This window comes from Epinephelus lanceolatus, chromosome 7, assembly GCF_041903045.1.
Source record: "Epinephelus lanceolatus isolate andai-2023 chromosome 7, ASM4190304v1, whole genome shotgun sequence".
NCBI lineage: Eukaryota > Metazoa > Chordata > Actinopteri > Perciformes > Serranidae > Epinephelus > Epinephelus lanceolatus.
Genome location: NC_135740.1, coordinates 9,796,934 through 9,823,641, shown reverse-complemented (window position 1 = coordinate 9,823,641; position 26,708 = coordinate 9,796,934). Strand labels below are relative to the sequence as shown.

The 26,708-nt window shown below is 39.7% G+C and overlaps 1 protein-coding gene across 2 annotated transcripts in view; it reads left to right on the top strand.

Annotated features, from left to right (window-relative positions):
* LOC117260888 (mitogen-activated protein kinase kinase kinase kinase 4) overlaps nucleotides 1-26,708 on the top strand; it is an 86,322-nt gene that overhangs the window by 2,556 nt on the left and 57,058 nt on the right. For both annotated transcript variants that reach the window (XM_033633003.2, XM_033633002.2), the window contains exons 3-10: nucleotides 14,084-14,140; nucleotides 19,797-19,922; nucleotides 20,471-20,581; nucleotides 21,725-21,815; nucleotides 21,987-22,117; nucleotides 23,392-23,446; nucleotides 23,656-23,734; nucleotides 26,383-26,555. In XM_033633003.2, coding sequence (XP_033488894.1) covers nucleotides 14,084-14,140; nucleotides 19,797-19,922; nucleotides 20,471-20,581; nucleotides 21,725-21,815; nucleotides 21,987-22,117; nucleotides 23,392-23,446; nucleotides 23,656-23,734; nucleotides 26,383-26,555 — 823 coding nt within the window. The remainder of the gene's footprint in view (nucleotides 1-14,083; nucleotides 14,141-19,796; nucleotides 19,923-20,470; nucleotides 20,582-21,724; nucleotides 21,816-21,986; nucleotides 22,118-23,391; nucleotides 23,447-23,655; nucleotides 23,735-26,382; nucleotides 26,556-26,708) is intronic.

Sequence of the window (26,708 nt, the reverse complement as noted above, 5' to 3'; positions counted from 1 at the left end):
CGGGGAGAAAATCACAAATTTCATCCAATGAGTCACACTCATGAATGTTTTAACAAGGGAAAACCCTCTAATATGGAGGAATAGGGACCACTCTTATCGAGGGAGACTTAACAATGATTCTGATGTTTTTCATATCAAAATTACACAATATAGACTACGCCCTATCTGAAAAGGTGTTATATCTGAGAGTATTTTCACTTTGTTAATGAGTAAATGAAATGACGAATGAATTAAATGGACCTTAATGTGGACAATGCAGATCTGTTTCTGCATGCCAGCATATTGACACATGCTAATGCAAAGTACATACTACATGAGAATCAGGCATATTTTGGGCCCGATCCCCCCAAGGCCAACAATTGTCAGCAAAGCCCCAACTTTTAATGGTCCTAAAGATCATCATCAGATTTTTTGTGGTGTGAGGTATGTTAAAAGTGTTTGTTACATCACTGGATCTGCCCGAAAGTCCAACATAGCTGCACTTAATTTCAAATATTCAGCATGTTCATTTGCCGACTGTCCCCTGGGTCTCATAGTGTTTGAATGGAACATCAAATGGGATTCAACTCAGAATTTACTCACTTTGAGTTCACGCTGTAACATGTACAGTTCATGTTCACGCTGTCTCCATGACATAATCCATATTTTTAAAATTTTCTTCTTGAATTTTCTGAAAAAAGTAGTGCAAAAGCCAACAGCTAGTACTTCCTGCCTGTCGTCTGCCATGTTTGTTTACTCTGAAGTCACGTTTGATTACTAGAGATCTGCGAGATTTCCAGATTTGAGAGTCTGGACTCTGGTTGTTTATAAATAGAATCTGTTAGTGAGTGTTGTACTCTTTAGGCCAGATGGTTGCTCTCCACAAAACTGAAGGAGAAATCTGTTAGGTGTATTAGTGCAGGTTGTAATGTGTGGGATCTCTAACATTTTCATTATTTCTTAAGATCTGACAAATCATTTAGTGTGGGCCAGTCTGGTGTGTGTGTGTGTGTGTGTGTGTGACTGTGTTTTCAGCCAGTGAGTCCCATCATGGGAAACCACAACAGGAATAGGACCTTTAGAACAATGACTTGCTGTACACACATACGCACACACCTCAACACACACAAACACGCACACACCTCCACACACACAAACACACATACACACACAGCCCCTTAAGAAAACACTTTGTTGTGGATTTACGTGAGTGCAGAAGATGCTGACAAAGCACCTGGTCTTTTCCTGTGTTTATTTATGTGTGTTGCATTCTGATTACATTACATTCTTAAGGCCCGAACATACTCGGGCCAAACGTATGCGGAACGGACTCTGCGAGGAATGTCCACAGTCATTCGGGCTTTCATGGTCGAGCGCACATCCGCGTTGTAGTTTCCTGCAAAAATGTCCGTGAAAAATCCCCGCGATATGAAAAATACACGCCAAACAGTCACTGGTGCACGGAGTGGAGTCTGCATGGTTATAAAATCTGAGCTTTGCGCGCACAGGACTTGCGGACGTCCGCTTTGAGTCCGCGCGGACCTCCGCAGAGTCCGTTCCGTGTACGTTCCGCCCGAGTATGTTCGGGCCTTTAGGATTAAGTAATCTTACCATAGTTATCATACCGATTCTATTTATTATCTCACACTGATAGACTTTTATGTATCATTTTGCTTTATGTAGTGTTTTTGCTGTTTTGTTTTGTTTTATTGTCTGTCTGCCCAGGGACAACGGATGCGAATTAGCTGCTAGCTAACTCAGCTAACTCAATTAGTTTTAATTGTGCATTGTCCCTTTACTTTTTTTTATATACGTTAAAAAGTATATATAAATATAAGTATATAAATGTAACATGAACAGACACAGACACCAAAATTTTAATTCAGAGTGTAAACCTATGTAGTACCCCTTTTAATACTGAGTCAGTTATGAGGTAATAGCGTACTACAGAGGAAACTCAGTCACAATTCCCACAGTGTGTCACAATTACGACATGATAACAGAAACTGTGTATTATGTCCAGAATGCATGTGTTTAGCCAGAAAGGAACTGGGCAGAGCAGCATCTTAACAGAAAATTGATCTACACTGTCCCTAGATGGTCAAAAGACTACAAGTCCCAAAGAAACAGCATTGTGTGAAGAATCTGAAGATGCTGCGACCACTGTCACCATGTCTCTTCTGCTAAATGCACACTCACATAAAATACACATTTGTGCAGTTACAGCTTACTTTGTAGTGCAGTGAAATGCTTTTGAATTGTATTTATACTTTTTTTTTTACCCATGTGTAAATGCTGGCAACAGAAAGCAGGACCCAAATTCCAAAACAGAGAAATAACTGTTTTTTGGGGAAAGCAGTTTTACAGAGGTCTAAAGTTGATTTACAGTCTTACCAATCTGGAACCAATATTTCCAGTACATTTCCATGCTAAGACTTCCGCTTTTGTGCGCTGGTCATTTTGGCTGATCTCTGGGGCTGACACCTTCTGGTCAGTTAGTAAATGTGCTCTTATCTGACCAAACTCTCTTTGGTCAGACAATCGCTGGTCTTCCTTTCATAAGGCCATGTGTCAGCCAAAGGGTTTTTTCCCAGATTGAAACGCCAGACACTCTTCTGAAAACACCAAGCTGGGTACGCCAGAGTGCTTTGGGGACGCAGCATTTTTTCATTTGAGACACTTTGGTTGCATCTGGTGGCCATGATTTGGAATATTGGCAGAAATAAGATTGTTGGCACAAAATGGAGGACTTGCTCTGGCCCTTGCTCTTGTTAAAGGGAAGGCTTAAGCATGTAGGGAGATGGGACAGACACACCAGTCTCTGTGACCAGCAGTATTTACTCCTCCGTCATTAATCCTCTCCTCTATTGTTGTTGTTTGGAACTTGTACATGATGTGAGAGTTGGTCTATGTGGTATTTATCCCACCCCTCCAGCAGTATGATTGGATAGCTGAATAAAAAGTGAGAGTGATGACTGCAGCATTTTACCCAAAACATTTTTTAAACTCTTGGCAAATGGACAAAAAATGCTTTACATGCAGCACTGTATGCAGAATAGACTCTCAGCGCCTCGTCATGCTGCTCACATATGCAGCACCCGCGTCTCATTGCAATGCTAGCCTCAGTGAAAAAAAAAAAAAAAACACTTTGTCAGACGAGTGCAGTCAGTGCACTGTGGCAGAGTAAGTTAATCCAGAGATAGCTTGCAGATTTTTTTTCCATATCGACCATGCATATACATGCAGATAAATGATTCCTTAATAAAGTTAGCACAGGGCTAAACCGGAAGTTAGCTGCTCGGCCATTGAAAGGGCTTGTTCTATCAGCCCAACGATTCGGAAAATGTACCACTGAGCAACTTTCATAAAAAATGAAAGGGGTCCCAGTGCTGCATTCATTTTCTTTTTACATCCATTATCAATACCACTCGGACTACAGACGGACTACAAATGGAAACCAGAACACCTCCAGTACAAAAATCTTGTTCTGCCTACAGATTCTGCATATACAGTATATGCAGAATCTGTTAATGTAGAATTAGTCTTACAGTTAGCAGCAGGCAAGGTTTGGTAAGGTCATTCAAGTCAGGCAAACAAACCTGGTGGGGCAGGCAGCATGTCAAACCACACAACTGGAAAATCATAGGCAACATGTCCAGGTAGGAAGAAATGATGCGAACACTGTGGCAAATGTGTGTTGGAAAATGCTGTTCTCAGTGTATTTTATGTTAAGGAATTAAAAAACAAGCAGGCAGGTGGTCTATGGAAGATCAAAACTAAGTAAGGACAGACAGCCGGGCAGGTATGACAGTATGAGGACCATTCAAAAAAACCCACTGGGACTTTGAAAAACAGAGTTATAGGGAGAAGAGGCGGAGGGAGATGGCGCAAGATGTTTATATATGCACAGTAATGTGCAGTTTGTTGTAGTCCCTACTGTAAACCACACTGATCCACTGTCTGTTGTTTGGTGAAATGGTTTGTAGTTCAACTTAGGTTATGTTGCCAATTAGTTCTGCTCTAAATTGAAGCCTTATAGTTGACCTATGTCTAGTGTCAGGAGTTGATTGTACTGATTGCTACATTTTACCATGACTCATGTTTTGATCCACTAATTGCCAGATAGTAGTCAGATATCATGTCAACCAAACTGACTGGGGGAAAGTGAGCCCCATTAGCCTCATTTTCATTTTAATTCAGCAGAACGGCCTCCTGGTCAGCAGACAGGATTTTCTGACATGCTGAGACAGGCACAATTAGAAGTAATAGAGAGTCAGATGGAGAGTAGAGAAGGGCTGAAGAAAACAATCAGGCCTTTTCAGCGAAATTGCCTCAGGAACTAAAAAGTCAGGAACTCAAAGAATCTTCACTGCATTCATTAGGCCGGTTTCCACTGAAGAAGTTCCTGGTACTATTTGGGGGGCAGGAACTACTACAGGAACGTCCTCTCGCTCGGCTCTCTCAACCGCCGTGTCTCCACTGAGAGAGCGGCATACGAGGAAGGTTCCTGTAAAGTTACGGGCTCTGGATGTGACGTAATCGTTGCGTGACCATTTTGACCGGGGCGACGTAGGGACGCCGTTAGCCGATAGCGGTGTCTGTAATAACTCACTAAATGGCCTGTGAAAAAAATATTTTTTCCAGCGGATGTCTTAGTTACAACATGATTGAGCTAACTGGAGTAGTTTCATGTCGTATCCGACAACGGGAGGCTTTTAACAGATGACGTCCTGATGTTAGCTTTGCTGCTGCTGTTAGCTGATGCTTTCTAGACATCGTGACTTCCCATAACTGAATAAATACTACACATATCAACACAAAACTGCTTTGCTAGCTCACTCATGTTGTAACTAAGATATCCGCTGGAAAAAATATTTTTTTCACGGGCCATTTAGTGAGGTTTTTTTAGATGGCGGCGGAAGCTATATGAACGAGCTAACCCTCGTCTGCTGAGTTTTAAAAATGCCGGCTATTTTGTTGCTTTCTGTTGTCGTCACATCCCTCCTTGAGTATATCCAATCAGCACCAAGTAATCCCCAAGCCCCAGCCAGGAGTCTTTTGGGGCCGTTCTGAGTACCTACCCCGAGGCAGGGACTTGTTTAGCCCCTGTAAAAGTTCCGGAACTCTGTCTTTCTGGGGTGGTTCCTGTGGTGGAGACACGCACCAACGGCCCCGGCCCCGTAAAATTACCCCGAAGTTCCTGCGGTGGAAACGGGCCTATTTATTACGTTTCCACCACATCTTAAGAACTGATATGATTGGAGAAATAAGAGCAATAACAGATTAAAAAGCCACCATGTAGACTAATTTTTGCACAAAAAATGAGACATCAGAGGGCCATCACTGTTGTATATGTTGAGTCAATGTTGAAAAAGAGAATTGCGAATGCGGAGAGTGTAGCGAGGGCCGAAAGCGAAAGGCAAGACCCAAAGTTGAGAGGATATAGTACGGTTTTGTTCTGGTTATTTGTGTACTTTAGTATGTATCAGTAACGAAACCTGTGTTTGACCTTTCCATGACATTCAGCCTTGCAAATTCCACCTGTCTAGTTTTTGGCAGTGTCATGGTAGTAGGGAGATTTGGACGACAAGAACTAGAACTGGATCCAGGTTCCTGCTGTATAAAAGCATTTCCCTCTTCACTATCTCTAATTCAGCTCGCCTTCTCCTCTCTTCTCCTGCCTGTCTTTTGATTTTTCTTTGAACCCTTTTTTCATGGACAGATTTCACTTTATGTTTACTTCTTTGTTTTCTTTTGTTGGTGTCCTAAACATGTGCACACAAGGCAAAATCATTAGTGTCCAACAGATGCATAACTCTCACACATGCACATTAGTATTAAAGGATGCATTGTGTTCAGTAGTAGTCACATGGTATTATGCCTGCAGTAGTTTGTGGCCCCAGGACGAAGAATTCAGGACAATGTGAGAGTTTTGCCTTCTTAGAAATAGTGACTAAACAACTTACCAGGAATGTCTTGGAGTTTTTTGGTTTACCTTAAATTATCAATAGTTTATTTACTCTTCCCATATTTAAAGAGGGCACATTCAGATGTATGTTTCTTTTGAAGTTAAGAGCAAAGAGCGGCTTGTCGTTCATGAACAGAGACACAGTCGTGGTTTCAGCTGTAAAACTTTACAAACAAACGTGAAGTTATGAAGTTGTTTTATTGGACATTCTTAGGTCTGCATCACTATGAAGCACACACTGTGCATGCTCCTCTCACTCACCATGCAGTCATCATTCTCACACACACACACTAGCCCAGACACAGACTCAGACGCGCGCGCACACACACACACACACACACACACACAGGGCGTTTCCCTGTTTGCAGAAGGAACTTCCCTTCCCTGCAAGCCACTGCTGTAGAGTCATCTTTGTGTGTGTGTGTGTGTGTGTGTGTGTGTGTGTGTGTGTTTCTTACAATGTGAAAATGTCAAACTCCACTAAAGCTAAGCGCTACGATGACTGCTGATGCAACACTGTGCCGGTCTGAGTAAAGCTGAAATTCATGACTTGTTTTAGGACTAAATTTTATAGATACTGTGTCTATATAAAACTAGTGGAAATATTTTTGTCAGACCGTGGACTGTTTGTAATTGACCTGCACAGTGAAATCATGTTCATAGTATATAGTAGTAAAAAACATCAAAACCTAACTTTGACATGGATTTGTTGGTATGAGTTAAGTATTTTAGTCAAGTTGGTGAAAGGCCAAATGTGCTCAGGAGCATTGCCCCCACTGCTTTAAACCTTGGTGACACTGTGTTGAAACACCATGGACTGTGCACAGCCATAAAACAGCTGGCTACAATACAACTCCCAGAGCTGAATCACTTGCACTTCCTCAAATTTTTCTGGTTTCAATAGCGTCACTTCTCTTTCTGTGACCCACATATCATCAGTCTTATCTTACTCATGTTCACTGATCTGCTGACCAGAGTGTAAAAAATGTCCAAATGTGCATTTGGACCAGCTGCTACTTGCAGTTGCAAATAAACTAACCCCCTCCCCTTTAGTGTCTACAGCAGAGGCCCTCCTGCAGCTGCTTCACAGCACAAGCCACTGGAAGCATTGTTTTTTGATAAACACTCGCCCAACCTTAGATAAACTGCAGGGATTCTTTGTGTTGAAAATATTCCATTTCTTCTTCATGTTAAGAAATGGACAGCTCAGTTGAGCAAAGCATTGCCCATTACATTATAACATACTATTTAAAATGTGGAAAATTTAAATAAATAATATCTTGTTTTGAAATAAAAGTCTTTGTCTCAAAACATAGCAATGTTGCGCGGGGGTTTGAGCTGAGGGGAAAGAAGAGACACAGAGACAGAGGAAACATCCTTCAACATGGAGTTGTAGAACTCTGTTTGTGCTTGTTAGAGGTAAAAGAAAAAGAGTTGGAGAGAGACAAAGGAAAAAAGGAGAGGAAGGAAAGAGGAAAGTGAGAGAGCAGTGAGGGCTAAAGGGAGGAAGGCAGAGGTGAAAGGCAGTGAGACAGACGGGAGGGGAGGAAGGAAGAGGTAAAGAGACAGATGAAAATTAAAGAGAGAAGAGGAAGGTAGCCCCCCATGAGGTTTGGAGCTAGGCTTTGCGCTGATTACCCATGTATGTGTTTCTGTGTGACCCAGACTAGTGGGAATATGGGGGAAGTCTACTAGTTAGAATATCCTCTGAAGTGACTTGTCTTCTTACTGTACTTTCTAAATGCCAAAACTATAATTAAAAGTACACCAGAGATTCAGTACTGCACTTACATGAAGTTGGGGGAATGGAAAAACTCAGACGGAAAAAAAGAATGGTCAGGAATAACTGCAGCAGAGGCTGAGATATCAAGACTCGTAGTCCCCAGTATGGGTGAAGCACAGAAATTGCTGTATCCTACAATTCCCATAATACAGCTAGGTACATATATCTTTTTTTGTTAGATCTTGCCTGCCTCAAGTAATCCCCTGCCTCTCAAACTCTGCACTCTAAGTTTGTAGTGCAGCCTTTTAAGGCTACACTCATGAAGAGCTGCAGCAGTTCATTATTAAGTCAATTACTTGATTTACAAACAATTAATTGCCAACTATTTTGATCATCAAATAATCACCTTAGACTTTTTTAAAAGCAAAAAATAATCAAAAAAACAAACATTTGCTGGTTTAATGCATCTTCACTGTGGGACTTTGATGTTTTTCTTTGTCGTGGATGGTAGTAAATTGAATAGCTCTGGAATTCTGGTCTGTTTTTCCATTTGAAGACGTCACACTGGGCTCTTGTAAAATTACTCAAGGCATTTTCCCCTATTTTCTGACAGTGCCACTAACTAGCTCCCACCTGACCCATGTGCACTGCAGGGCAGCCAAGGCTAGCTAACCAGTGTAGCATTAATACCTTATTAGTTTTGTTCTTAATGTGGTACAGCATAGGGCTAACACTACTGCTAAACTGAAGAGTACCAAAATTAAGACAGACAAGCGTAACCGGTCAAAAATGTACTAGTATATGTAGTGTCTATAATTGTGTCTTTTAGCAGAGAAATTATTCTCTGTTTCCTGCCCAAGGACTACAGATGAAATTAGCTTATAGCCAATCTGGAAATCCATTGGTAAAAAACAAAACAAAACTTTTTTCTTCCTTTACCTCTGGAGGCACTGGCCGGTAGTTTTTCGATTAGTGGAAGTGCAGGGGCTTTGGGGTGCCCCGTCCCCCCCCCGGTGTTGTCTTTCACACAGGGCTGCCGACAGATTCTACAGTGTAAATTGCAGAATCTGTCTTGAGAGATTAGCTTATAGCTAACTCTGGTGCTGTGCACTGTCCCTGTTAAATACATTTTAAAAACACTACGCTCATTTATATTTTTAAGTTAACAATAGAATAAATGACCATGTGTAATGTGAACGGGAATGCTTGTAGTGAGGAATGCACCGAGAATATGACCCAGTAAAAAAAAGCTCAGAGAATCATACTGTACACACAGATTATGCCAAATTAATGCTAATATTACTCTGTGTCTGCTGCATGTATTATGCTGCAATTTTTTATGAACAAGAACAAGCAAGAAAATGAGTTAATGTGACCACAATATTTAATTATTTTCTTTGCTGGACAAACAGTGTCAAAATAACTGTTTCAAAATTGTCTCAGCAATATTATGTTTTTTAAATTTTTTATTGTCTAACATACAGTATACACTGATATCACTATATCTGCAATTAGCTAATATCAGCCAATATATTGTTATGGCTCATCATCAGTCCAGCTATAATGGTGAAAATGGTGACTGAATCATATCATCTACAAAATGTTTATTGAGTACATGTTAAATCTCACCTTTAATACTTAATTAAAATTGCAGGTGATAAAATATATGAATGAACAAGATGGTTCCTCCCAGAGCTAAACTGGTGAATACTTTTTTGTACGCTGACAGTTGCATGCATGCACACACACACACACACACACAAACACAGAAGGGGCCCACTTCATTTTCTCAGTTCTTTTCATATGACAGTGGGCCAGAGTGAGCTTTTAGCAGCATTATGCTCAATATAATGTCAAACCAGTACAGTCTTTTTGACTGTGTAGTGCCAGCCAGTGAAGGCTCCATGTGAATGGAATGGGGAAAAAATGGGTTGTTTCACTCACAAAATGTGCGCGCACACACACACACACACACACTCACACACACTCACACACAGAGCATTTCTACATGCAGTTTGGAAAGAAGAGCTGACCAATGGTGCAGTCCATCCAAGCACAAAGTACACATATGTAAATACAGTAACAGACTGTTCTGTAGGGGACACGCAGGGGAGGGAGATGGGAGAGAGACAGACGGAGAATATTATAGAGAGAGCGGTGAGACAGAGCGTTGGAGACTAGGCTTTCTCTCATTTGTCTCCTTGCTGTCTGCATTATAAATGTCCTTCGTATCTAATTAGCATACGCATGGATGTATTACAGTAACCTTTTCACTGACACAATATTTGTAGTGCTCACTTATTCTACCAATGTGTGTGTGTGTGTCACAGTACAAGCGACAGACAGAAATGGAGAAGGCATTTCTATCAGGGTTTATTTGTGTCTGTGTTTGAGTCCTAGCACTGTACAGCGTCATAATGTGTGTGTATACGAGCCTGTGTGTGTGTGATTCATTGGACCTCAATGTCAAAAAGTGAACAAGCTTCCTCCAATTAATTCTGGTGGAGAGCAGAGAGCCCTTTGAGTGTATGTGTGTGTGTGTGTGTGTGTGTGTGTGTGTGTGTGTGTGTGTGAGTGCTGCATATTGTTAATAAGAAACTCAGATGAGGGTCGGAACATTTCATATTTGTAAGTGGTGGCAGCAGCACAGCCAGCAGACACCATCGAGTCTGAAGGGACAGGAAGGCCATTTCCTTATTTATCACAGTTGGGCCAGTGGCTGCTTGTATGCCACAATCCTTTGCAATTATGGAGACAATGTCCTCTACTTGGGGACAGAATCAAGGCCAGAATAGAATAGAGGTCAGTGAGCCTGACAAAGTGCATCTTACATCCATGAAACTGTGATATAAATAAGAAGAATATCAGCAGGGTTGTTATCTGACAAGGTGTCTAGTCACAACTGCTAGTTCAGCAATATTTTCAATAAACTTCATTGTCAGACATGTTTAACATGAACTGTTAGGATGTTAGACATTTTCTACCCTTTAATTCTGGGGTTCAAACACTTTTTGCACATGATTTGTTCTCTTCTAAGTCCAAAATACTTCCAAACAATGGTTGATGATGGCTTATTAAGTGCTTGCTTGGGGAGCACACATTTTAAACACCAGTATTACAATTGATTATGTTCCTTTAATTGTGGGTAGCCAAAATTTTGATTGAAATTATTATTTGATTAATTGTGCAGCCTTATTTGACATATTATCCTGGTCATATTTCAGGGCTTGCCCAGCTTCCCTGAAACAAGGAGTGCCTCTGCTAATGTGAGAGGGAAGCAAGCCAGCCCAAGTGCTAGTAGAAAATGTTGGCGTTGTGCATTTTCTGCAAACCACAAATGCGCTTCATTTGCACATTTCGTACATATCAGTGTCTCTAAAGTGACGTAGTATGTTAACTGACTTTATCATGGGAGGTGGAGTAGAATGCCTTGACACCTGGGCTAGATGCCTGCCATGCTGCAGACCACTGATTGAGATCAACAAACAACAAGACCCATTGTTTTTAGCGAGTCATCGCTGTGTTTCCAGCGGTGTTTAGCCACCAAAAAACGTGGGTGTTTTTTCAGCAGGGACAGTGCCACAGAATGCATTCGTGTGTACTGAGACATAGCTGCATTTCCTGCTGGTATTGTTCCACTTAAAATGGGTGTTTTAAGCCAAAACATGATATTTTCCTAACCATAACCAAGTGGACTTTGCTCCTAAATCTAACTACATGTTAACTATAGCATTGTTATGTAAAGTTTCAGTGTATCTGCTACATGATAATATGCAAATGTAACCTATCCCTGCTTTGCAGAAATATACAATGCCAATTTTTTTTCTAGCTTCATCATCAACTAGTAACTATATTGATTAGTTAGCTAATTTTGCTAGCATAATCCTCCCAATCGAAGGCTCTGCCATTGATAAATTACTAGGTCGTAACAGATTGTAGGTTGTTGTCAAGTCAAGTCAAATTTATTTATAAAGCACATTTAAAAACAACCCAAGTTGACCAAAGTGCTATACAGTTAAAAATGAATAAAAGAGATACAAGTCAAGTAATATAATAAACAGAACAAAAACAGCAACCAACATAGATCAAAGCACAAATAAACACATAGGCAACATCAGGAGGACTCGAAAGCTTTAGTAAAAAGGAACGTTTTTAGCCTTGATTTAAAAGAGTCGATGGAGGGGGCAAGTCTGACAGAGGGGAGAATGCTGTTCCAGAGTCTGGGGGCTGCGACTGCAAAGGCATGGTTACCCCAGAAATTTAAAATAAGTGCGTGGAACAGTTAAAAGCCCTAGGTTAGCCGACCTGAGGGGTCTAGAGGTGGAGCATGGGGTTAAAAGTTCTGTCATGTAGGAAGGGGCCACTCCATTCAGGGCTTTGTATGTGAATAAAAGAAGTTTAAAATCAATACGGTACTGCACTGGCAGCCAGTGGAGAGAGGCTAGGACAGGGGTGATGTGGTCTCTCTTTTGGATACCTGTCAAAAGTCTGGCTGCAGCGTTTTGTACTACTTGTAAACGGGAGAGAGAAGACTGATTAATTCCAGTGTAAAGAGAGTTGCAATAGTCCAAGTGGGTGGAAATGAAAGACAGTTGTATGCCCTAATAATTGTGATGTAGATTTTCAAATTCTTTTTTAAAAGATAGACTGCATGGTATCAACTGCCGTATCTTTTAATATACCACATTTAAGCCACATGGTCAGATTTCAATAATTTATCAAAAAGTGTAATAAAATAACAACTAATTTTACCAGTCAACTGACCAAACTATTAAGGTGAAATTTGGGCATTTTTCAACTTTTGTTTTTTTTTGTTTTGATGATCTTTGATTTTATGATCACATTTGAATTGTTTTTTGGTTTAGAATCTGATTTCTGACATCCTTAAAATGATGGAGGAAGACAGATTACTGTGAATGTTGATCACCTCACACAGTCTTCCAAAATACATCAAGATATGAGCACACACATTGCATCCATTCAGTGGTATTATGACTGATGTGTTTGAACTGCTCAGTTTAATTCTTGGGAAAATACCAGAAGACTCTGATGTGGACATACTTGATTTAGACACACAGGTTTCAACACTCTGCTTTCCTCCATTGCCCACTAAATAATACAGAAATTGGTCCTGTGAGTGATAAGTCTTTGGAAAGAGATGGAGAGAGTTTCAAAGATTTAGCTGCAAAGAAAATAAAACAGAAATAGGCAAATATTAAGAATGTAGTGTTTGTTTTCAAGCTTTCCATCCATCTTTGTCTCACTGTGTTTCTCTCACTCTCTGCATTTGTCCGTCTGTACCTGAATATTAGCTGACTGATTGAGTATAGTGGGGTTTGTCATGCCCTCCGGTCTATTTCATACACACACACAAACACACTCGCTCAGAGTCCTGTCATACATCACAGCTTAAAGGCTTATAGAGTAGCTACTCTAGTATCTTGTCAGCTTTCTGACTCATGACAAGGTTTTCAATTTTCCCCTTTTCACCTGACTGCACTTTACAGCTCTGGCTCTGTGTGCTGGCTTGCTCCCTCTCTCATATTGCCCCTTGTCTTGTTCTTTCTGACTGCTCCTCTCATGAGAAAATGAAATTATGTAGACATAGCCATGTCCAGTGCTGAAAATGATATCACAATCCAAGTATTCACTCAGAAGTGGTGTTGTAAATGTTGTGTGTGTGTGTGTGTGTGTGTGTGTGTGTGTGCGCGTGCGCAACTTATACAGTTGTTCGGCTGATTAGAGTTGTGATTTTAAATTCAACACTAATAGGACTGTGTTTGGTGTTTCTGAATTATAATCTTTTATATCTTGATCTACCCTTTGTCCCCATCAAGCTTACTTCAAACACTTATTCACTCAGTTACACCCGTGGTTTAATAGATATGAATATTTCCCCGAGCCTTCCAGTGTCTGATGATTCACTTTTGTTTTTATTACCACATCAGTCCCACTTTTGCCAATACCTAGTCTTGTGAGCTTAGTGCACCAAGCGGTCCTTGTTTGATGATAAATTTAAACACGTTTGATGTTTTATATCTGGAGTTCATAATATTTTTGTGGTTTGCAGTTCATCCAGACCTCACTCAGAGCTGCACCTCAGCTCCAGCATGTCAGCCGGAGGATTTAGTCCACAATTTTTCCTAAATTTGTATTTTTTTTCCTCCTTTTTTATTTTTGAATTGTGCATGTTCATTGCAGCGTTAATTCATTAAACAACACACTCTTGATAGATTAGTTTGTGTTCTTGTGGGATTTAGGGATGTTGCCTATTGACACGACTCTAATCCGATAGAGTCAATACAAAACAATACTGAACTATGTTATTCATCAAACCCTAAGCTTTTTTTACATGCCATGTGAAGTTTTTTAGCCTATTTTGACCTTAACTCTTTCTTCATGTATTTCTCCAGGGACGTCATGTCAAGACAGGCCAACTGGCAGCTATCAAAGTCATGGAAGTCACAGAGGTAAAAGCACATCACATTAAATTACACACTCACTCCTTTTCTTTCCATCTCTACCTACCATCATCCTCTCTTTTTCATCCTTGTTAAAAATGTGATAATTAAATGTAAAATATCAAGTGTAATTAGTCTCAGCATTCCCAGAACCACCAGATAATCATGCCAAAAATGGTTAAAGTAACATGTACTTGACCTACCTCTTTGTACATATGACCCACATATGGGAATATTAATGCAAGTGCTGTCTTTTTTTGCATGTAGGAGATACATGATTCCTCAAACATGGGCATTTCTCATGGGCTTTAACAATCATACAGAGTATCCTCAAAATATCTGAAAGAAGACTTAAATCAGGGGCATTCCACTGATTTTACACATAAAGTGCAGTTTATTCGTCTGTGAAAATAGTCATATAATGTCTTCTGTGGCTCTGGAGGGAGAGTTCCAGAGTCTGAAAAACATAACCCTGTGATGATGTTATCTAGGATTGGGCTCCAGGCTGCAAATGTATAAAAGAAAAGCCTATATCACGAACTGGAGTCGTGGGGTTTGAAAGAAACAGGCATTTAGGAGGCAGGGGGTCTAATGAAAGGCACTATTAAGTTGAATGATGGGAAATGTAGGATCCAGTGTTTTGTGGAGTCTGAACTATTTGGAGGACCTAAAAATCAGGATATCTCAGCCTCTGCTGCATCGATTTTGACCATTCTTCTTTAATCTGTCCCTTGTGAGTGCCTGAACTTTATGGAAGTGCAACACTAAATTACTGGAGTACGTCTTTATATTGCATTTTTATTTCTGGTATAGATCTGCCCTAAGTCTAACTCGATTCTCCTGTAGCCTCTCTTTGCTGGGAAATATAAGCACCTAAAAAGGAAAAAGTGGAATTTATGTTTTTGGCTTCATGGAGGTGCATTTACCTGACGATGTGTTGTTTGTTTTCTGTCTGTGATGTAGGAGCCAGACAAGTCAAATGCTCTTGCTGGTGCCATTTGGTTTCAAAGGTTGGACTGGTTTGAGAGGTTTAAAGTAGTAATTCCACAAAAAGATTATCCAGTAATAGGCAGGTCGCTAATTAATTTTCAGTACCTGTAAAATCTTTCACAAGAAAATGATTGTTTTTAGAGACTCTGCTGGCTCAGGGTTGCAGTATGTTCAAGCTAGGGGAGTCAACAGAGCTGTAAAATATCAGATGATTACAGAGAGAGGAAAGGAGAGAAGAGAAAGAAACTGTCACAACCCAGGAATGAGTATAATTAGTCCGTTAGTTAGTTTTAAGGCACTAAGAGCAGCTAGCAGAGTTGTTTGAAACCTTCCTCTCTATTTCTCTTTCTGCTGTATTGCAGTTTTTTTTCTTTCAAGTCACATTATCCCTAAAAGGGACAGCACAAGATATTGTTTGATGGCAGTATTTCCTTTTAAGAATTTGCCTTGGAAACAAATGTAACAATATCACAACATTTGCAGGCGTTTGCACTTGTGAAAAGATTTTAAAAGCCATTATTGGACTAAATGAGTAGTCTTAGCAGTTTGTCTCTCTTTTGTCTTTTCCCAATTCAATTCTTTCTCCGCTCATGCAGGTAATTGTAATGATGGAACTTTTACAATGCAGTTGACAACCTCTTCTAACTCCCTCCCCAAAGCAAAGACAGAGAATGAAACAAAAATCTACTTTAATATACCACCAGCCTGACAAAATTGAATTACGTGAAATAGTCTCTTGTTTCTTACAGTTCTCCGAGTCCCACCAATGTTTCTGTTGTGACCCAGAAGTAGTTTTTTATTAGATTCCGGGGGAATTTCCTTGATATTAAAGTTCTGTTAACTTTTGAAACCACAATCTTGGATAGTTCTGGTGACATAAATTATTAATAAAACTCATCATACTGTAACTCAATTTGAGGATCAAAGAAAATCTCTCTGATGCTATTTTTTAAATTCTAGTGATGGGGTCAGCCTTGCAGTTATATCTGTATTACACCTTTAACTCTCAGTTTGGGTCTAAAGATGGAGTTGATCTGACTCTGTGTGCGCTGCCTTGTGGTCTCACAGCTGTACAAGGGGACAAACAGGGGAGGTGTGGAGGTTTTATTGAATACTGCTGGTGGTTTACAGATGTAGAGCACCAGTGCCAGCAGAATGGGGTTAAATGTGGGCTAATAAAAGAATGTTGCAGCAGGTTGTGTAAGGCATGCTGGCCATAATGTGGCAAAGCAGTGTTTGATCGCATTGTTTATAATGTGGTCAGGCTGAGCCCTTCCTGTTCACCAACAAGTTCTCTCTCAAAGGGACATGCTTACAGAAACAGTAGGTTCTTGTCATGAAACTACTACCTGATCAACAGAAAATTGATTAATTTATTCAACTCAGGGCAAACATTCTCTGTGAATTGAAGTAAGTGTGGACTGCAAATAACAACAGCTAAACTATATGAAAAAAATCTGTTTACAAACTCCCACAAAACATGTGCAGTATAATCCAAGTCTCATTTATCCAGACATGTGCTCAGTACTTCCAAACATGCATTTTCACTAAAATGTAAGATCTGAAACACATCAGTACAAGCAGTCTCATGCACGGATGAGTAGTGTGTCTGGGCACCAGACCAGGCGCACCACTTGTGGGCAAAAGTGTTGTAAACGGTAAGGTTTCGGTAAAGATTCATGTGTTTGGAAGGTGCCGAGCATTCAACTGGATAAACGAGACTTGGATTATTCTGCATGAGTTCTGTGAGAGTTTGTAAACAAGGGTTTCGATATTGTTTTGCTGTTGTTAAGCGGGGCCCCCATTAACTTCAATTCATGAAGAATGTTCACCTTTTTGAACTCTTTATTCACCATGGAGGCATGCGAGAAAAACAAAATTTTCTTCAAGAATTCAAGGTACCACGTGGTAAGTAATTGATATACAAATGGTCATTTTGTTGGTGAAGTATTCTTTTAAGTAATTTTAGGAACTCTGTAAGCATGTTTATTGTAAAGACAATGTTGGTTTGATGAATGTCGGGTTGGTCAGTCCACTACTTTAGTCTGAACTGAAGTTTCCCACAACTCTGTACAGCCATTCATGTTTTGTTGTTTTTAGTGCCACCAGTGTGTTAAAGTTTTATTGAACCTATAAAAAATCTACTTGAGGGGTTGTCAAAAAAACTTGTACAGACATTCACGGTTTCCCAACAAATAGTTGAATTGTAATAATGTTGAATACTGCTTAACTTTCATCTAGTACCATTCTTGCTTCTCATTTGGTAGGTTGTATTAGATAGGTTTGTTGCTTTTTTATGTGTTAAACAAAGTATCATTTGGTTTTGACTTTGCAATGGACTGTAGCAAGTTGTGATATTCATTTTTCACCATTTTTTCCATTTTATAGACAAATATAAACTGATTAACTCAAAGAAAAGTAAACAACAGTGGTTAAGTAGTTTCTGTTGTGTTTTAAAAATGTACTAAAAACTAGTCAGATTTTGTACTTTGCCACAAATCTGCTCACTGCAGAACTCAACACATTGGTTTCTTTCCTGTTGATGATATTCTGGGTCTTCTGTGTTGCAGACAAACTCTTTAGCAGGAAATGCTTGGCTATTATCTCCCTTCTGCCTCTCACACACACACACACACACACACACAAACAAAGAGAGGGAGAGTGCAGACACAGGCAGGAGGCCTTGTGTTTCAGATGGAGGTGAAAGTTCAAACTCTGCCTTGTCATTTTCTCCCCTCCTGTCCTGTGGAGATTTAAAGGAGGTCGGTGACTGGGAGAATCTCTCGGTTGTTTCCTCTTTTCTGATTAACAGCAGCCACATCTAGCTCCTCCAGCTCCTCCAGCTCCACTCTTCTTCCTCCTCCACCTCTCCTCTTCTCCTCCACCTCTCCTCCAGTCCAGTGTAGATTAAGGGGTTCAGTGAATTGGAGAAGTCGCAAGTCATTTCCAGGATTTATGGGGAGAAAACAAAAACTGCTTCACTCTGTTTCCTCCACTCTCTCTTTTTTGGTCCTTGTGTCTCCTAACACTGACCATCCTTAGTTGTTTTGTTGAGAAATTGCAGTAGTTGAATTAAGGTCAAATGGCTGGGTGAAAGGCCATTTAGAGGTTGTGCAACAGTATGATTGGAGATGCTATCTGTCTGGATGTGTACGTGTTTGTGTCGCATGGTGCTATGGAAATGGAAATAAAAAGGAAAAGTTCTTTAAAGAATCAGAATCTGCTTTTATGGCGAAGTAAATGAGGACACATACATGGAATTTGAATCCTTTTTAGTGCTCTCAATGTACATACCCAGAAAAAGACGTACAGGTGAAATAAGGACAACAAAGCTGAATAAAGATAAAAATAAACATTTGACTTCCATTTATATAGTTATGTATCAAAGTGCCTCCTTTCAACATTTGTAGATTAACCATAGTGTAGGCAGTATTAAAGACGTATTTCATTGCTGGGAAGAAGGTCTTTTCATTAAGCTGGGCTGTCAGTGCAGTGGAAAGATGCAAATACTTTTGAAACCTGGTCCTACATGACCAGAGAAAACTGACATTCGTTTTTGCTCAAGAGGTAGAAACCCTCCAACAACCAGAATGCACTATGTTTCTCCAGACCAATTACCGCCCCCGCTGGTGGGTGACATAATGCAAACAGGTCTGTTTGACACAATGGCAGCTGGCAGGCAGCAAACAAGCTTGTGTTACAGTTTAATGGTTTGCTAAAACATGTTTCTGAAACAGAATCTTAGTTAATATTTGATCAGCACTGCTTATTTTTACTGTTTGAGTTCAGTTTTTTTCAGCCTCTGTTTTCACTGTGCAGGAAACAGTGGCTCCCTCTTCCTGTTCACAAACTCTTGCTATCACAGCTTAATACAGCACTAAAATATGTTTCTGAAAACACTTGAGGCAAAAAATAGGCAGTGCTGTACCATAATTGTGATTTATATCCGATCAGCACTGCCTAGTTTTACTGTTTGATTGAGTTTTGGTCTGAGTTTGACAGAGAGAGAGAGAGAGAGCGAGAGAGACAGAGGGAGGCGAGTCTATATCTTGATATTTCTTCTTTCTATACTCTGTGTCCGCTGTGGTGGCATGGATAGAGGGCAATATGAAAATGAGGAAGTACAGCCTGCAGTTGTTGCAACAGCTTGGAAGAGCCAGCAAATGGGAATGACTTAAAACACGTCATCAGGCGGAGTTTCGCTGTCTCTCCTGGGTTTCAGGGGTGGGGGTTGACGGTATCTAGGCACTGGTTAGATGGAGGGAAGTTTACTACAGTTCATTCACACATACTACCCACATTGTTTTGATACAAAGCTGGTTGAAAATTGGAGAAGACTCCCTTTAAACATGTAATGTTTGTGATAGTTTAATCTAATTCTCAAAGGAAGAAAAACCAGGAAGTGAGGAGAGAGATCTGGAGGAGTTACTCTCAGAGCAGAAGTATGACACTTCTCGACTACTCTATGCAGAACTCTTAAAATCCTCCATGTGGTGTAGTGTGTGACATACTCTGTGAGTTATCTCAATGGGGATCAATAAAGTAACCCGATTCTGATTTCTACTAAGCATAATCTACTTTGAATACCCATCAATCAGTCTGACATTAATATTTAGTCACCCAAATAATACTGAACATGGAGTTTGATTTGCACTGTATCTGTTGTTTTGTCCAGGAGGAAGAAGAGGAGATAAAACTGGAGATCAACATGTTGAAGAGTTACTCCCACCATAGAAACATCGCTACATATTATGGAGCTTTTATTAAGAAGGGTCCTGCTGGACAGGACCACCAACTCTGGGTTTGTAAACTACTCTATTTGTTTTTGCTATTGAGTTAAAATATATGTATATAGACATACATACATACATATATATATATATATATATATATATATATATATATATATATGTATGTATGTATTTACAATTTTTTTTACAACACCATTTTACAATTTAAGCTTCTGTTGAGGTTTTCAAATGTGGCTTCAAATGTCTGTCACCATGTCTTCTACAAATAGCATAACACTAATAATATTAGTCTAGCATAATCTTTATTTGCAACTGTGCAGAAATACAAGGTTAAAACAGAATGTTTAGAAATGCAATAAAAAAAGTATAAAAAATCTGTGCAGCAAATGATTTAGAATTTGAATGTCAAAATTATGGATAATGCCTAGAACAATTTTGTTCTGCCCTAAAATAGCTGCTACTCTTCTGCCTTTATTTTGAAACTATCATACAGTATGTCATATGTGTTTTTTTTTTTTTTTCAAGATCATTCTCATAACAATCACAGTTGTTTTAGCTGGTACCTACATGCCTGACATTTCTGTATGCTTCCATCTAGTTGGTGATGGAGTACTGTGGGGCCGGCTCTGTGACAGACTTGGTGAAGAAGACCAAGGGGAACTGTCTGAAGGAGGACTGGATAGCTTACATCTGCCGAGAGGTGCTCAGGGTACGGTCGACATAAAAAATGCACACTCACCACAGCATGCATACACACTATAGAACTGTATGGGAGACTCAACAATGGAACTTTGTTTCTGAGGTGTTGTTATGCTAGAGGCCCTTTTTAGTGCTGGTTAAAACAGAGGTAGTAATTTGTGTGTGGATGCAAACTAAAGGCTGGATGAGTTGTTGCTGTTGTCTAAGAAACATGATGCTACTTTTAGTGTTGGATTTTTTTTCTTTCTGCAGAAACATCAAAGAGAAGAAGCCAAACTGATGCTCAGTATCTCTGTCATGTTTTCCCACTGTGACTCTGAGGGAATAATTGATTTATTTTTTTCATTTATATACTTAAAAGGCCAGTTTAAAACACATGTCTGTAAGATGTTATGGTTATCATTATGAGAGATCACAGGGTCCTGAGAAAGACTCCGGGATGTTTGCACTGCTCTCTGCATTGCTCTCTCTCTCTCTGTGTGTGTGTGTGTGTGTGTGTGTGTGTGTTTGTGGCTCTAGTAACAGACCTACACATACACAAACAGCAGATCAACTTGTATCAACTCAGTTTTAACATATGTGTCCTCGATGCAACGTTATCACTGACAGAATGAAAGTGAGATTATTTTTCAATAGAAAAAAAAACGAGGCACAAAGCGCTCTGGACTGTCGCCAGTGTTTCCCCTGCTGCTGTCAGCCATGCTGTCTCTTCATTGTTTCAACATCACAGTGCCACACACAAACACACACAGACACCCGGCAAAGCATGGTGAAGTCATTGTCTGAAATAAGACTCACTTCCTTTGTTTATTTAACCTCCTTTGAAGAAGCGAGAGTACACACACACACACACACGCACACACACACACACACACACACACACACACACACACAAGCACACACACATTTAAACTGTGCCACAGTAGCTTGTGCTACTAGGTCACTCTGCTACCTTAAGCAAGGATATTTTGAACTTTCCTGGAAGGGAAAAGCAGGCAACACACTTGAAATAAATCCTACTCTTTGTTCAGTATTCCTTCAAAAGAAGCACATAATGCTTGTACTATTTCAGAGTGCTTGCGACTTTATACTATGTGGTCATCTGACTCTGTATCTATCTGTGTGTTTATGTGCGTGTATATTTGTCTTCCAGGGTCTTTCCCATCTTCACTCCCATCATGTGATTCACAGAGACATTAAGGGACAAAATGTTTTGCTCACAGAGAATGCTGAAGTCAAACTGGGTATGACACATCGACACATGCACTGTGGTTTCTCAAGCACATCCGCGTGCCTTCAGGCAAAACTGAGGATCAACCACACAGTCTTACATGCATAAATCACACGTCTCATGAAGGGGCAAAGATTGTGGTTGCTTTGAAACATGAAATTGTCCCACTTTTTTCATGTTTCAGTTGACTTTGGAGTGTCGGCACAGCTGGATAAGACTATCGGTCGAAGAAACACCTTCATCGGTACTCCCTATTGGATGGCTCCAGAAGTCATTGCCTGTGACGAGAACCCCGAGGCCACATATGACTACAGGGTACTTCATTACATGGAAATAGTTGTGTCTGGCCAGCTTTACACACATTTTCATCCTCATGTTTCATCTTTTTCATGAATGTATAAGTAAGGCATCCAACAGGAAAATGAAAAAGTGTAGAGCATTCAATCATTCAATAGTACTGAGAACGTTATTGCCCTTTAGAATCGTCCTGTAAATGTAGGCCATTTTTTATGTTGTCTGAAGGTAAAAACTAAGAGTGTAAATGTTAATTTTTAATGTAGCAGTTGATCAACTACATACAACAACACATACAGTGGAGACAACAAAGATTGGGATGAACTGCAGTGCAATAAGACTGAAAGGCCTCGCCTTTTGGCTTCACTCAGGGACCAACACACAATCACTGTAGTTAGACACATAAAACAGGAAGAAAATAGACCTGAAGCATAAAAACTTGGGGCTGGAGTTGTACCCACTGATCATTTGACACAACCCTTCCCTCTTCAGCTCCGGTCAGGAATGTAAGTCCCCATGTGACTGGAGAAGGATGAGCAGCCATCGTCCACTTCTGAGCTCCACTGATAATGACTGTTTGTTAAATGTCCGATCAGCGCCGATTTATCGGCCAACCTCTTAAATACGAGAATTCACTGACGCAGTTACATGTGGGAGGGGTAGAGATTACATATATAATTGTATTTCAGTCTGTCTCAAATGCTTCTTGGGTGCATTTACTTATCTTTTTTGATATCTGATAGCTATCTGATCTGCACAAGAATTGTGAGGTGTTAATTGGGTCTCAGCATACATCACATCATATTCAACAGAAGACTTTTCATCACTATTCATAACAGAATTTCATTACTGGCAGAAAGTCTTTGAAGGGAGCCTAAAAACTCTTTAGTGATGCTGAGAAAACATCACCCAAACCTTTGACCAGAAAGGTTCTGTTCACTCTTGCTGATTAGATAGCGTATATCATAGTTCACAGAGACATCCTTGAATGGAATCTCAGCTAATTGTATGCTATTCTGGAAGTAATTAGGCAGTGACTTCTGAAATCCAGTACATTGCTGAAAAGAATCCACTGGTTTATTTATTTTTTTGTTCTTTTGTAAAATGCCAGAAATTTGGCTCCAAGTCCTGGAAATTGTTTCTGGAATTTCTGGATCTGTGCTCACACACTACGCACACTGTTTTACAGTTTGAATATAAAGAGGAAATCCCAAGTTTACAGGAAATTAACCAAACTCAAGCTAAGCTCTGTGCATTCACCAGTCTTAACCTTTTCCTGTCTCTCTTGATTGCAGAGTGACCTCTGGTCTTTAGGCATCACGGCTTTAGAGATGGCTGAAGGAGCCCCTCGTAAGTTAGAGATGCACCCAAACATACACACAATGTTGACCGATGTCATTGTTGTCAAGCAGTTTAATTTTATCTATGTATACTTCCACTCAGAACTGATTTAATTTTCCGCTTTCTATCACTGCTCCTGTCCCCATCTGGTTCTTTCTGTCTCTCACTGTCTCTGTCAATCTCTCTTTTCCACTCTTACTCTCTGTCTTTGTTTGTAGCTCTCTGTGACATGCATCCAATGAGAGCTCTGTTTCTGATTCCACGAAACCCTCCTCCCAAACTCAAGTCAAAGAAATGGTAAGCCTGCGACCACATTCACAGACACACATATATTATGTGTATATTGTATTTACAACAGGAAGTAGAGGGCAGTGTTTTCTCTCCTGAAAGCAGGTGGTCTTTGATTTGGGTTTTAATGCTTTAGAAAGTCAGAGAAAAGATATCCCAACTCTCTCTCTGTGATGAAACTGAAAGTCATTGGGGCATGTCCAGGCATGTTCAGCAAGCACGGTATGGTATAAAATAAAGGATGGAGCCATCCACTGGTTTGTAGCCTGCAGTTTTGAAGCCTTGACTTTGGCATATTGGCTTTCGCCATCTATTTTTTTATTTTATTTATTTTTTTGAGCCAGAAGTGGCCATATTTGGGCAAGGGGTTGGCACTGTGGAGGAATGTGTTGTGGATCTGACACTTGGACACTATTCGCAGACAGTCTGTCACTCAAAGCAGCCCTCCTTTAATTATGCGTAACTTTAAGCCTTCATAAAATGTAAACAGGTGAATTAGATGACAATGCACCCTCTGTACAGCTGTTACGAATGTTGAAATTAGCTATGGACACCAAAACCTGTTTTTTGTACCAGGCTGTAAGCATGTTTATTTCTGCTGTTGGACACTTTAACATGGGGGTCTTAAGGGACTTACTTGCTTCTGGAGCCAGCCTCAAGTGGCCATTAAAGGAACTGCAATTTAGGCCTTGATTTTGTTGCTTCAATGAAACTCACAACCTGTAAAACATTTGTCCTTTATTAAAATGAACACAATGCTACCATTTTAATCTCAGAGTTTTTATTAACCCCTCTCTCTTTTACTGTCCTGTTATCCCATCCCCTTCTCTTCCATATATATGGATAAGATGGAATGGGTGGTTGAACGGATGCTTTCTTTCATTCAGAATTAATGTCATCAGAAACACGGGTTCATAGGACAGCTTTTAATAGCTCCAACAGTCCTTTTACCTCAGGGCTTCCCAAAGGCAGCAAGCAAACCAAAATCTAAGCAGCAACACATATTCCTTCCCTGTTTTCTGTGTTCAGATCATGGACTACACACCTCTTAAATTTTAGGAGTATTTCATTACCCATATATTTCCTGAGCAAAAGTTAAGATCAACATTTTTTGAAAGGATTTTCCTTGGTAATAATCCAACAAGTGATTACTAGCTTGCAGACGATAGGTGAGTTTAAACAAATATTTAAGAATTTTATGGCATGTTGTAGAAGTTGTTATTGATTGAAAAATGTTTGACTCATGAACCTGCTGGTTTTTATTCTACATCTGATGAAAACTTTTTATGTCACTTTGACTGCACATTTGCACATTATGTTACTTTGCTCCACTTTATTATTTTCTTACTGTGTTCTCACTTCATACATTGTTACATACTTTTGGAGTGCTTTTTTATGTTTTTAATTATAATGTCTTTATGCAAACCTTCCTTTAATAAAGAGATTATTTAATTTAAAGTTACCAATCTTAATAAATAAATGTGTGAGAGTTTAAGTTAAAAACAAAGTTTGAAATATGCAGTGCTTTCACTGTCATGGTAAAGACTTCAGTCGGTGAAAATGCCGCAACCTATTAAACTAATGTAGTACAGGTATGGGTTACATGTGTTTCAAATTTCTTCTCAGTTGAACCACTTCCCATTTGTCAACTCAAGTTTATTTATAGACCGTTTTAAGGTCATTTTACCACAGAGTGCTTTACAGATGGCATCTAACAAGAACCTGACCAAACATGATAATGAAGAAGAGAGTGCAAACTACATCTTAAAGTGAAGCTTGGTGTTGCAGTTTAGAATAAATTAATTTGGATTTGAGAATTAAGAAACTCATTGATATTATTGTGTTATGAAAAGGCTAACTTAGGCTCCTGATCAGGCATATAACCTATACCTGAATTAATTAAAAAACATTCAATTTGTTAGGGCACATATATATTTATTTATATTTTACCAACAAAATGATCACTTGTATATTAATCACTCACCCCATGTTACATGAATTTGTGAAATACTTTGCTCTGCTCATATGGCTTAATGGTGAATGGAGACTCAAAAATTGGAAATAATCTTCATTAATTTTTGCCATAGGGGGCCAAGTTTAACAAGAGCAAAATTATATCAAATCATCTGTTTACTAAATCTCACACAACTCATGCAGTGCAATTCAAGTCTCATTTATCCAGTCGTATGCTCAGTATTTCCCAAACACACAACAGGCGCCTGTGCAAGCGTGTGTCTTTGAACTCTGCTCAATGGAAAGAACAAGCAGAGTTGAAACACCCTGGCGTGCTACTCATCTGTTTGTGAGACTCCTTATGTGGAAGTATTTTAAAAAGTAATGGTGTAGTAAAAATGCATGTTTGAGAAGGACCGAGCATACGACTGGATACATGAGGACCCCTATGGCTTTAATTCATCAAGAATTTTTGGATTTGTTCACCATGGAGGCATAAAAGAAAAAAAAGTTTTCTTTATGAATTCAATGTGATATGTGGTGAGTAACTGATGTACAAATGAACATTTTGTAGGTGAAGTATTCTCTAAAGCAGACTTTATATAGTGTAGGTTTTTACAATACTCTTAACTCTTTTTCGTTAACATGTTTTGTTTGTCCTTTCCTCCGTCTTCTCTCTTTGGCTGCCTCTCTTTCTTTCATAGGTCGAAGCGTTTCTTGTCATTTGCTGATAGTTGTCTGGTTAAGAACCATCTGCAGCGACCGACCACTGACGCCCTGCTCAGACACGCTTTCATCCGGGACCTGGCTAATGAGAGACAAGTTCGCATCATGCTCAAAGATCACCTGGACAGAACCAGGAAGAAAAGGGAGAAAGGTGAGAAGAAACTGATGTAATAGATAAACCAGTAAGAGATGTGTGAAGGGCTAAAGAAATGAGGGAGATAGATAGAACGATGTCGAGAGGGTCTAACAGGTACAGTAGATAGATGGATGCACAGAATATTAAATGCAGTCTGCTATTATAGTT